This window comes from Bubalus kerabau, chromosome 1 (assembly GCF_029407905.1).
Source record: "Bubalus kerabau isolate K-KA32 ecotype Philippines breed swamp buffalo chromosome 1, PCC_UOA_SB_1v2, whole genome shotgun sequence".
Lineage (NCBI taxonomy): Eukaryota > Metazoa > Chordata > Mammalia > Artiodactyla > Bovidae > Bubalus > Bubalus kerabau.
The window spans coordinates 164,493,406-164,506,382 of NC_073624.1; the positions used below are offsets into that span (position 1 = coordinate 164,493,406).

At 55.6% G+C, this 12,977-nt stretch overlaps 1 protein-coding gene across 3 annotated transcripts in view; it reads left to right on the plus strand.

Moving 5' to 3' along the window:
• LDB3 (LIM domain binding 3) overlaps positions 1-12,977 on the plus strand; it is a 60,045-nt gene that overhangs the window by 4,145 nt on the left and 42,923 nt on the right. For all 3 annotated transcript variants that reach the window (XM_055538055.1, XM_055538056.1, XM_055538063.1), the window contains exons 3-5: positions 5,734-5,885; positions 6,360-6,435; positions 12,555-12,577. In XM_055538055.1, coding sequence (XP_055394030.1) covers positions 5,734-5,885; positions 6,360-6,435; positions 12,555-12,577 — 251 coding nt within the window. The remainder of the gene's footprint in view (positions 1-5,733; positions 5,886-6,359; positions 6,436-12,554; positions 12,578-12,977) is intronic.

Consider the following 12,977-nt stretch of genomic DNA (forward strand, 5'->3'; position numbering starts at 1 on the left):
TCCTGGGGAGTGGGCCTTCTGAGGTCCTGGGCTAGGACACAGGACACGGGCAACCTCACTGGCAGCCCCCAGGCTCCTTGGGCTGAGGGCGTGGGAAAGGAGCAGGTGTGAAGAGTAGAGCTTCCTCGGTGAGGTCTGCGAGGTTTGCTGGGGTAGCCCTCCTGCCTGGGAGACATCTCCCCAGTTCCCTGAACCTTCATCTCATCCAGGGGCTAGCCATGATTGCCAAGGGCCCCACCCAGGGCCCTCCTGTTTCCAAATACAGCGTCTCTGTGCCTTTGAAATCTGAATCCACCTCTTCCCAGGAACCATCCTAAGTGGCATGAAGTGGTCTTCACCATGTCGCAGGGCTCTTGGGGACTCACTGTGTAACATTCTTGACATAGAGCTGTGGGATAAGAGGAGAGACTCAGAAGGCCAGTAAAGTGTGTGGCCAGCTAGAAAACGGCCCAGTGACCCCTGGCTTTGGCACAGGGAGGTCACTGGTATGTGTGGAGTGGAGGGGGCCAAAGTCAGATGGCTGATGTGAGGGGGATGGGAGATTGCAGAGGCCTGCTGGTCACTCTTTGGAGAAGCCTAGCAGTGAAGAAACGGAGGGACACATGGCAGGGACTGACTGAGGCAGCTAAGGCATGAACAGAGAGAGGCTGTTTCTTTAAGTCTTAAGTTTTTTAGAGCAGCTCTAAGTTCATAGCAACATTGAGAGGAAGATACGAGGATTTTCTCTATCCCACGCCCGGCACCCCCCACATACATGCACAGCCTCTCTCATTACCAACATCCCCCACCAGAGTGTACATATATTATAATCAATGAAGCTACACTGACATGTCATTTTTACAGAGAACAAATAGTTTACATTAGAGTTCAAGCTTGGTGTGTACATCTTATGGTTTTGGACCAATGTATTCTGACATGTATCCAGCATTATAGTATCACAAAGAGTATGCTCACTTCTCTAAAAATCCTCTGTGTAAGGAGAGGCTTTTTGAGCATAGATGAGACTCTGGTGTTCTTTTTTTTATCAGCCAGGGTGGAGTTGGAGAGCAGGACCATGGGAAGACAGAAGTGAGAGAGTGAGGGATGGAGCAAGGCCCCAGGGGAAGCCAGATGGAGAGGGAGCAGAGCACGGCATGACAGTAATTTAATCACACAATGTAAAATGCACTTAGGGCTCCATGGAAATCCCCTGGGGCGTCAGGCTTAGTGGGGGTGTCAGGAGGGGATGCTGGAAGTTGCACAGTCCACAGCATCCCCTGCCTGCCCTGGCTCCCCATTCCTTGCCACACCTATACTGGTAGGTCTAGGTGGAAAAGAAGGCACGGCCTATCTGGCTTTTAACACTGGGAGTGATGGCCAGGAACCTCTGTGGAGCCAGGGGCTCCCTCTGATACCAGGAAGCTGGGGAAATAGGAGCCAGGCGCAGGGGTAGGTCAGAGCCTCAGCCGGCATCTTGCTTGCTTGGGGCCCTGGAGAGGACTTCTCTCTCCTCCAGCTGATGCTCAGGCTGGCCCTCACACACCACCTTCTGCCAGCTCCAGATCTTGTTTCCTGTGGAGTCAGAGGCTTCAGCCTCCCAGACTCCAACTCCTGCACACTCCAGGGCAAGGGGCTGGGGGCAGCACCCGCATCTCCTCCTTTAGGAGCTTCCCTGAAACTTTCTCAGCTCTGCACTGTCCTTGTATAATATCCCATTTAATGATGAAATCCTCCCCAGAATTCCGGGAGAACAGAATCGTTGCTGTCTTTACACAGAGGGCATGGAGGTGGGCGCTGCAACCTCGGGTCTGGCTCAGACCAAAGTCCATGCTCTTTGCTCTGCTGCTTCTCCTGGGCGCCCGGGGGTCATGGGCACCACAGTCGCTCCCTGGCACCAGCTGTCCCTGTGCCCACTCTGGGATGCCCTAAACTATGGCCCAGCAAGGAGGAAACACTCCTGTGGGCTAGGTGGCAATCTTGGCCTCTAAACACCTAAAGCCTATCCTAGAAGCTTCTGAGACAGAACCCTCGTCCTGGAGCTCTGCCTGTGGCTAGGCTCCCCACTGAGAGCTGGCTGGTGACTGGAGAATTTGAAAAGTAAAATGAGGGTGAAATAACCATTACAAAGAGGTTTTCAAATTCTCCAAAGGGGCTAGAAAAATGTTTAAAAATATATATATATCCTTCAAGGATTTAGCAGCTTTGGGTCTTTTCTGGGACAAGGACAGTAGAGGGAGGGGGCTAGGGAGTCAGACAAGAGATACATGGGTACCTCGCGCCTGGACTGTACTCTCCACACGCCTTAGGTTCTGTGTGATGGTTCAAGGGTGGCCCTGCCCTTCTGTTGGGCAGAATGCTTCCCTGGGCAGAGCTGAGGGACAACCTCCTCAGGGTCCCTGTCTCCATACTGCCTTCTTCTCTAAGGAGACCTGGGCAGAACTAGCAGAACACCTTCCTAAAAGAGGATTATAGCATCCTCCACCCACCAGCCCGAGGGGGTCTTGAACCCTGCTCAGGGCAGCCAAAGGTCAGGCCAACTGAGCCCTGATGAGCAGACACAGGTGCAGAGAGAGAGGCGCCAGGGGCAGGCTGGAGCCTGCTAGGCGGCTCTCCTCAAGGAGTTTGGCTCTTGACCAGGTCCAGGGGAGGCTGGGCTCTTCCCTGGGAATCACTTCAGTCCATTACCCTTCAGTCCATTACCCGAGGATGAGGGGGAGCCAGGCCGAGCCAGGCAAGGGGAAGGTGGGAGCCCTTTGGGAAGGTATTGTGTTAGCACCCCAGGCTTGAGGGAGAAAGATGTCCTCAAGGCATCTTGGAAGGGAGGGCATTCCAGATGGCTGTGGTTTGTTCCAGCTGATCTGGCCCCAGCATCTCTTGGATGTCATTCTGGTGTCCTTGTTCACACTTAACCATGATCTCCTGGACACAGATCTGGTCCTGCCTGGCAGGCATCACTTCTGTAGGCATGAGGCCCTCTCCTCTGGGGTCTGTGCCTACCCTGCCTGGGAGCTCCCTGTTGCAGGACGATGGCCCCCTTCTCTGTAGATTCCTAGAAGCATCTGGGGGAACCTTGGGTTGGGAAGCCCCAGCACAGGGGTGTCCTGCTGTGGGGGAGCTCTGTGGGCAGTCCACTAAGACAGCAGAGGCATTGCAGTTTACCCTGAATAGGAGCATGCTGGCGTATGCTACTGTCTCTGAAGTGCTTCAAATATGACATGGATTGATGGATGGTGAGAGGGATGGACACATGACCAGCAGGTTGAGTGAAATGCTACAGTAGAACCGCAGCGGCGGGCATTTGAGTTTTCACTGTAGAATTAGTTCCGCCTTTCCGTGTTCAAAGTGAAGAAAGTGAAGTTGCTCAGTCGTGTCTGACTCTGAGACACCAGTAGCCTACCAGGCTCCTCCATCCATCAGATTTTCCAGGCAAGAGTATTGGAGTGGGTTGCCATTTCCTTCTCCAGGGGATCTTCCTGACCCAGGAATCGAACCCAGGTCTCCCACATTGCAGGCAGATGCTTTACCGTCTGAGCCACCAGGGAAGCCCCTCTGTGTTCAAAGGTGTCTATAATACAATGCCAGGAAGAGCAGAGGTCTGAACACGAAGCTAGAAAGTATAGGGGAAGGTAACTTTCTTGCAGGACAGGCCTGGCTGGGCAACTCAGCTTGCCTTTAGGAGTCCCCTCTTCAGTCTAGAAAGTGTTTTGCTTTTCTTTGTTATCTTTTTTTACCCTTTGTTCAACCATTTAAATCAAAGGAAACAACAAACTCCTGTCACTAGTACAGGCTCTGCATGGCCATTGATTTGGGACTAAAGGCGACATGTGTTTTGAGATGGTCCAAGTGGTTCAAGACACCCCTATGGGAGCCTGGAGAACAGGTGGGGCTTGGCAAACTGGACAACGTGGCTTCCTGACAATTAAGACATTTGCTTTTGTATTGTCCTTGCCTCATCTCAGCAGATTCTGGGAGTGGTGGGGAGGTCGCTCTGGGCACAAGGTGGCCAGTGTTTAAGAAGTTACCACAGCTCTTGTGTCTGAAATGGCAAGACAACGACAATTAGCAAGAACTCACCTAGAATTGCTATAATCCCTGTGTTAGCACACATGGTTCCTGGCCTACCCTAGAGCCCATCTAGGAATGGGCTGAGGGCTGGTGACTGCAGGGCCCCTCATAGGGGCTTAGCAGGAGGTTTCCATCCATGTCTGAAGTCCAGAATCTGGCCAGAGTTCCATGAGGCCTGGTATCCAGGGATAGTCCCCAGGTCCTCTTAGGGCTCCTTCTAGGCTGGTCCCCAAGCCTTGGCCAGATAATGCCTTCTGCCAATGTTAGAAGCCAGCGTTGTCCTTGGAGTATAGCCAGAAAGGTGACTGGAATGTGCCCAGAGAAGCCAGGAGGCCTGGCTGGTGGGCATGTCGGGGAAGAAGAGCCAAGGGACACCCTCCAGGCACAGCTCATTGGGGGGGGGGGTGACTCCCAGGGTCTCCTCTTTCCTATGATGTCACTGGAGGCAAGGCCTGCCTGGCATCCCATGTGATGTCACAGGGGGCTTCCTGAAGATGTCATGGGGGTCAGGTGACAAAGTCATGCTATGTGATGTCAGCAGGGGGTAGAGTCAGCATCTCCATGACATCCCATGAGACACTTTTAGAAGTGAAGCTTCATGACACTGTCTATAATGTTACTAGGGGCTGGCCACAAAGCTATTTTAGGTGATGTCACCAGGCCCTCCAGAATTTCACATTTCATGTGATGTTACTGTAGAGGAGGCCACCGTGACATTCAGGGTGGTATTACTGGGGGGCTGGATGTACAGAATTTGGCATGGTGTGTGATATCACTGGGAGTAGAGTCTCAGCCATCTCAGCATCACAAGTAATGTCCCTGGGAGTGCAGCCTTCCTGACACTACACATGATGCTCATGGGATGGTGTATCCATGGCATTCTGCATGATCACACTGGGGTGGGGCCCCCGGACTCTAATATTCTGTAATGTCACTAGAGTGCAAGATTTGGGAACTGGCCTCCACATTTGTGCCTCTGGGAAATATGAAGCCAACCACAGAGCACTGAGCTCCTTGTCCCAGCTGACCTTGCTCCCCCAGGCAGGTTGACACTCTGCCAGCCCTCTCTGTACGCCTGTCATGGTGGAGCACTAGGCTCTTGCACTAGGATGCTATTGTGAGGCTGCATTTGGCCTGCTGGACTGGCAACATCTGAGTTCTTCTGGAACCAGGAAGTATGCCCTGGGTCTTCAGGGTGCAGATGCTATCGTAGGCTAATTGGTGTAACAAACAACCCCCAGGTCTCTTGCAAAAGTTTATTTCTCATTCATGCAACATCCAGTTCCGTGCTCCTTAGTCATCTTTCCTCCAAGCAGTGACTCCAGGATTCAGGTCCTTTTCAGTTAGTGGCTTGACTGATCTCCTCTGGGTCCTTTATATCCAGTCAGCTGACAAGCAGGGAGAATTGAGAATGGCAAGATGATTGCTAGGGGCAGGCCCTGAAGTGATGTGCATTGCTTTAAACTACATTCCACTAACCAGAGCTAGTCTCATGACCACACTCGGATACAAAGCACCAAGAAATATGTCAGGTTTGCAGCAAGAAGAGGAAGCAGGCTTGGTGGCCACAGTGAATGAAAGACAAAATGGCCAGCCTCTACTGGATGATTCCCTGGTGATTCTTCTCTGAGGACTGTCCCATCCTCAGGTCATCCTTCTTTGCTTACCCTCCATTTGCTATCCTCTCAGATCACACCAGGCAGCAAGGCCGCCCAGTCCCAGCTCAGCCAGGGTGACCTTGTAGTGGCCATTGACGGCGTCAACACAGACACCATGACCCACCTGGAGGCCCAGAACAAGATCAAGTCTGCCAGCTACAACCTGAGTCTCACACTGCAGAAGTAGGTGGGCGCTTTCCAGAGGCGGGGGGTGGAGGCTGGGTGTGGGCACCGGCACCCCGGGGAGAGGAGCTGTCCAGCACGGGCCAAACCCTGTGCTCCCAGACTGTGCTGCAAAGTGAGGACAGCCCCTGGGCCAGAGTGAGGACAGGCCCAAGGCATCAAGCACACATCTGTGCCTCACTTTACAGAGGAGCTCAGAGAGGGTAGGGCACGGCGCTGCCAGAGTGTGGGCAGCTGGGCCTGGAGGCCAGGGTCTTCCCTGCTTTCTCTGTGCACAGGCAGCCCCCCTGGGACCTAGCAGAGGCCCATGGCTGCTAAGTACCCAAGAGACGTGACTTCTCCCTGCTGGTCAGGCCCAGGGGACGCCCCGTTTCCCTGGGTTTCAGATGTTCTCCCCTCACCAACCCTGCCCAGGTGGGTGTCTGGGCCCCGAGAACAATTGTCTTCACCTGCTCCTCTTTCTGGCTTTTCCAGGTCGAAGCGTCCCATTCCCATCTCCACGGCAGCGCCCCCGATCCAGTCCCCTCTGCCAGTGATCCCGCACCAGAAGGTAGGTGCTGACTGTGGGTGGCAGGCTCCACTTTCAGCCGTGGTTCCTGGAGTGCAGCCCTGGTCTGCCTACCTGAACTTCTGCTGGCCCCACTCAGGCAGGGTGGTGGAATCAGCGATGCCAGGGGCAGAGCTGGGGCAGGCCCCCAGAGAGATGCGTTTGAGCTCCGAAGAAATGCTGATTTCGTGATAATGTAGGGGTCTCCACCTGGGTGCTTAGCCAATACCTGGGCCTCACGGTTGGGCTGATGGGAAATCCACTTAGTCCACAGTGTTTTCAGGGAAGGGACATGTGTCTGGAAGGCTCTGACCCTCATGCTCCTGAGGGCACCAGCAGGAGGCTGACTCTGGCATGAACGCCAAGGCCCCAGTTTGAGTCAGTCACTGTGGGAAAAGCTCTCAGCCCTGGGGGGTCTACCGGTCCTCAGGGTTCCTCCTCTGTCTCAGGCACTCTCCCTCCAGTTTTCCTTTCTCCTCCCAATTGCCTGCCCCTTGGCTTCCTTCATAGCTCAGTTGGTAAAGAATCTGCCTGCAATGCAGGAGACCCCAGTTTGATTCCTGGATCAGGAAGATCCCCAGAAGGGATAGGATACCCACTCCAGTATTCTTGGGCCTTCCTTGTGGCTCAGCTGGTAAAGAATCCGCCTGCCATGCGGGAGATCTGGGTCTGATCCCTGGGTTGGAAAGATCCCCTGGAGAAAGGAAGGGCTACCCACTCTAGTATTCTGGCCTGGAGAAGTCTATGGACTGTAAAGTCCATGGAGTTGCAGAGTCAGAGACAACTGAACCACTTTCACTGTGAGCCACTTTTGTCGTGCACTCAGGGGTGCCTGGCAGGCTACGGTCCTCAGGGTCGCAAAGAGCTGGACATGACCAAGCGACTAAGCATGCACTGCACGCAAGGGCTTCCCAGGTGGCGCTCGAGCTGAAGAGCCTGCCTGCCTTGTCGCCTGCAGGAGACAAGAGATGTGGGTGTGAGCCCTGGGTTGGGAAGATCCCCTGGAGAAGGAGTTGGCAACCCACTCCAGTATTCTTGCCTGGAGAATTCCATGGACAGAGGAGCCTGGTGGGATACATTCCATGGGGTCACAGAGTCGGACACGACTGAAGCTACTTGGCACTCACGCACGTACTGCACTCAGAAGTGCTGGTGAGGCCCAGAGGCAGGCACAGCAGCGGGCACGCCTCACCAGCTCGCCCCACGCCCCTTCCTGGCTCCCTCTAAGCAGCTCAGTCCTGAGGGGCTGAGAACACAGGAGGCCAGCCCACCAAGCCTACAGGACCACACACTCCCACCACTCTCCATCCACCCCCCGAATGACCTCATACTGACCCTGTCAGTCCACAAGGGCAGAGTGGCTGATGGGTGGGATGCGGAGAAGAGGCAAGAAGAGGATAACGGGGGTCTGGGCTGGGTGACAGATTGAGGAAGTGGGCAGAGTGCTTCTCGGGAGAAGCTGCAGAGGCAGACCTAGGGAAGCAGATGTCAGCCCCACTCCTCCCGCAGCTTCCCCTCTGCACATCTGCCCTGCCTGTTCACCAGCCCAAGAGGCTCGTCCCACTGGCCACGTGCAGCGTGGGGTCACAGAGCAGGGGCAGGGCTGTGCTCACCAGTGTCCTCCTACAGGGGAAGGGGAACAGATGTAGGATAGAGGGGTCTGCCCCCAGTTCCCTGAGACCACACCCCCCTTACTTCAAGTCCCACAGGCAGGCTGGCTTGGCCTAGCTTTCTGTGTGGGGCTTTGCATTTAGTCTAGTTTGATGATAGCATCAGGGCCAGGAGCCATATGCCTCACCCCGCTTTTTTTTTAGAAAACTCTTCTTCTCCAGGTGTCCGGGCCATCTCCCCACCCCGAACTCGGTGCAGGGGGCTGCAGGTTGCAGGGCGGTGGGCTGCGGGGCGCTGGCACTAACCCCTCTGTTTCAGGTCCACGTGGAAGCGCTGGGGCGGGCGTGGCCTCTAACTGCTCTTTTCTCTCTCCCCTGCATGGCGCTGCCCTGCCAGGACCCTGCTCTGGACACGAACAGCAGCCTGGCAGCAGCCAGCCCCCACCCCGAGGCGAGGGCCGGCCCGGGCACCCCAGGCACCCCGGAGCTCGGGCAGATCTTTAGCTCCTCCTTCTCTCAGACCTCCGTCTTCTCCTCACACACGGAGGCCTCTGACCCCGGCCCTCCCCGGGGAGGCCCCGGGGCCAAGATCAGCCTGGAGGGGGCCCTGGACTCGCTCAGCCCGAAAGCCCCGCTGGGCTCGAGCCAGCCAAGGCAGTATAACAACCCCATTGGCCTGTACTCGGCAGAGACCCTGAGGGAGATGGCTCAGATGTATCAGATGAGCCGCCGAGGGAAGGCCTCAGGTGCTGGACTCCTAGGAGGGTAGGTAACGGGCGCACAGCTCTCCGCTGGTGGTCAGGGGCCACCTGGGTCCTCAGTGCTCGTAGAGGCCTGATCAGGGTAGAGTGGGGGACTGGTCTCATTGCGGCCAGCTCCAAGCCCATGAGGCAGCACAGGCTAAAAGCCCTGAACGTAGTCAGCCTATTGACACTTGCCCTCATTACTTTACACAAGCCAGCGTGGTGTGTCAGATTTTGCAGAGAGGGAAACTGAGGCTCAGAGAAGGTGAGGGTCCAGCTGCCCAACTACTAAGTGGCTGAGATGGGCCTGAATGCAAGAGCCTCGGACTCCCCAAACTTTGACATCAGGCCACCCACCACGGCAGGACAAAGCCTGTCCTAATACCTCCAAGAACTCTGCAGCCACGGGATGCACTGATCCCACCCCTCTGGGAGCCCTGAGGGTTAGAAGGGCATGTTCTCTAGGTCTGGTAATGGTCTGGGAAGGCTGCCTGGAGGAGGGAGTACCTGAGCTGGGTACAGAGAGATTGGGCCGTGGGTGAGGGGAGTGGTTGGCAGGAACGACTCTGACTAGGGTGGGGAAGCAAGGGAGCAGGACTCTGAGGAGAAAGGAGCCATGCAGGAGAACAGCATGCCACCCCCTGGCCCCTGAGGTCTAGCTGATGGGACTCTTGGAGCACAGGAATTAAAAAAACCTAGAGCTGAGTGGGCACTGTGGAGAGGTTGAGGGAAGGGAGCTGCCAAGCAGAGCGTGCATTAGCAGCCAAGCCGGCACGTTTGTTATCTCATTATAATTTCTCCCACGGCCCCATGCAATTGGTGCCATCATCTCTGGGCTGAAGGCAGAGCAGGCGGAGCCAAGGCATACGGCCCAGTGGTCAGGGGTTCAGGGCTCTTCCATGAGGCTGTTCATACACCCAGACTATGGGGAGGACTGAAGGAGACCACACGTGTGTAGTGCTGGGCTCCGTTCTGGCACACTCTCTACATGCTACCTGGCATCATTGCCTGGAGCCACGCAGCAGGCACATTGATGAGTCAGCATGGCGATCTGGGTCAGTTTGATCCAAGCCCACACCCTTCCTGTGACCTTGATGTAGACGGTACCTGTACTGCACCCGCTTGCTCCTTCCCTGGGGATCTCCAGCTTCCCCAGAGCCCTGAGCTCTTTCTGGGCTTCCAAGTGAAGCTGGGTGATCAATAGTCTGAGCACTTGGATCCTGGCTTCCCTGGACCAAGGTGGCAAAGCCTTCGAACCCCAGGCCTTTTCTAGTAAGGGGCTTCTGCTAGGAGGCTGAGGGAAAGACACAGTAGAAGTGGTGCCCTTCTCCTGCCTTGAGAAGGCTGGTGGGTCTTCCTGGCCCTCTTTGGGACTAGCCCCCTAGCAGGGAGGTCAGGCTCTGGTGGATCTAAACCTCCTCTGCCCACCTGCAGTGATGGTAAGGTCTCCGCTCACTGAACCGTCCATGGAGGTTGGGGGCTGACTAACAGTCCATATGCTTTGTCTAACACAATTCTCTCAGCAGCTTCAGAGGTGGGCACCATTCCCTCATTTGATAACTGGGAAGTAGAAGCCCAGAGAGAGCAAGTCATTTGCCCAAGGTCACTGGCTATTGAGTGGCAGACAGGACTGGCACTCAGGTCGATCTGACTTCTCCCCGCATGGAGACAGGGACCTACCTGCCTGCCCCATTCCTGCTTCTCACGACTCCCGCGGTGCCCTCCCATTGGTGCAATGGCTTCTCAGAACCTGACAACTATCAAATTATTACTTGACACTCAGAGCAGCAGGGCACAAGAGTTTCTTTGAAGAAGAAATGGGCTAGAGAGGGAGTGTGGTACATGCCTCATTTAAAGCAAAAGCTGATGCTATGGCCCCAGCAGGAAGCAGGGGTAGCCGAGGGCCAAGGCCACCACTTTTTGCCATGTCTGACAGCTCATGGGAGACAGGGTTGGCAGATGCTAAGCCCTATGTCCTTTCATTGCGTTCTTAACCCACGCTGAGGGTTTTACATTCAGGATTCTGTTCATTCTGCGGTGGGCACCACCCTCTCAGTTTTATGAACAAGGAGACGGAGGCTAAGACGGGTGAGTAACTTGTTCAGAGTCATAGCGCTAGGAAGAGGAAAGGTCAGGATTTGAATTCTATCCTGTCTGGCTCCACAAGGAAGCTCCTTCTCTTACTCTCTGGGCAACTTGCAAGGTGATTCCTTGGCACCTTGTATCCCCTTAGGAGGAATGGAGAGGAACAGAGTGGGTGCGAGCACAGCGGGGCCTGCAGCCCCTCCGCCTCATCATCTCTGGGGCTGGTACTGAAGAGCAGTGTCCCTCAGGCCAGTAGATGCAAGGGCCCCCCTCCCCAGGCCGGCCTCATAGCTTTGGCTCATTCTCCCCAAGACCTGGGTGCTCCTCTCTGAGCTATGTCTGCTGCAGGCATCCCAGCCTTCAGGTTCTCAGGCGCAAGCTAAGCAGGGGGCTAAACAAGGAACTGGCTACATGGGTGGGGAAGGGCAGAAGCCTCCCCTGAGGCCAACACTGCCCTCTACAGGGGACACTGGGCTGGTCAGGGCAAGAGCTGGCCCTGCAGCTGTCGGCACTGGCCAAAAATGGAGAAGGAATGGGAGATCTGTGCTGGCCCTTTCCTAATATAGCTCCACCAGCAGCTATTTTGAGCCTGGGAGGTCAGAGGGAATTTTATCAGCTCTGAGACAGGGTTGAGCCTGGGACTGGGGGATCTCCCTGACTTTGGTCTGGATCCCCAGGATCCTGGCCAAGAGATGACCAGGACAGGCCAGGCCAACGGAAGCCCAGGCTCTCCCAGCCAGAGTCCAGAGTGGTGGCAGAGTGTGGGGGCAGGGATGCCACTTTCTGCATTCTTCTCCCCTCAGATTTCTGACCAGCGTCTGTCACTGCAAGAAATTTGCATCTAAAGAAACATAAGGCAGGCAAAGCCTCTTTCAAGGAGACGATGCTCCAGGAGGCTGGCTCTTAGAGAAGAGTGAGGGTGGGGTCCCACTTGTAGTGTCCAAGCTGGGCTGTCTTGGTTGGGGGCCTTCCTGCCAAATGCCAGGGCCCACACTTCTCCCAGGCTTCCCTACTCCTCCATCCTGCATCATTGCCCATCCACAGGCTTTTATGGGTGGTTACTGGAAACCGCACAGATCCCTTACTACTGTGCCCCAGGAGGTGTGTCCAGAGCTGCCTGCCCCTCCTCTGGCAAAGAGAACACGTTCCCAGGGCTGCGAGAAACCCCACTGTACACACCCCAGCACCCCAGCAGCTCTTGTTCAGGGAGCAGCACTCCCAGAGCCGCCCCTCATTCAACAAGGACAAGTCTAGAGAAGCTGTGTGTGGCTGGCCAGGAGCCACCTGGGACCTTGGCCATTCCTGTAGCAGCCAGAGCTGGTCCTGTCTCCATCTTCGGCTTCCTCTCCAGGGTCTAGAGCCAGGTTGTATGTGGGAGATTCATGCACATGGTAAATGAGCACCCATGAAGATGGACAAAAAAAACCTTCTCCTAGGCAAAGCTTCGGGCACTGTGGACCTACGCTGCAGTTGGCATCTCTGACCCAAACTGAAAGGCTATGATCCAGACTCTGAGCTTTGCCCACTCCTCTCTCTGCGCTCTCTTCACCTAGTGCCTGTCTGGGCTGACTCCGCCTCCACAAAGGCCAGTTTGAGGACCATCCCTACGTCCTTATGCTCAAACCCTCTGGCAGGAGCCTCACTCTGATAGTCCTGTCTTCTTTGCTCTTTCTCTCCTCCCCAGGTGGTAGCCAACTCTCCAGCCAAGTTAGTATCAAAGGAAAGCACGTGTGTGCGCTTGCCTGCATATCCCAGCATGCGCCCGCGTGTCTGGGGGTCTGAACAGCGTGCGCCTGTGTTAGCATGTGTACATGTATGTGCATGCGTGAGTGAGGGTGCATTCGTGTCCCTGAGTGAGGCTGCATGTGTGTGAAGCTGCGAGGATGAAGTGGAGGCATTGGGGAGGGTGCTGGGGCTCCGTCGGATGCCTGGGGCCATTGTGTTCTCAATTAGTTGCTGCAGCTGCTTAAGAAGGCAGGTTGGCTCTGGTGGGCTGCTGGGTGGAGTGTGTGCTGATGCTGGTTCCAGGTGAGCCTGAAGACATTTCTAGCCTGGCTGGATCCCTCAGAAGGGCTATGCTTGACCTTGTCCTTGTCTGCGGAGCGCA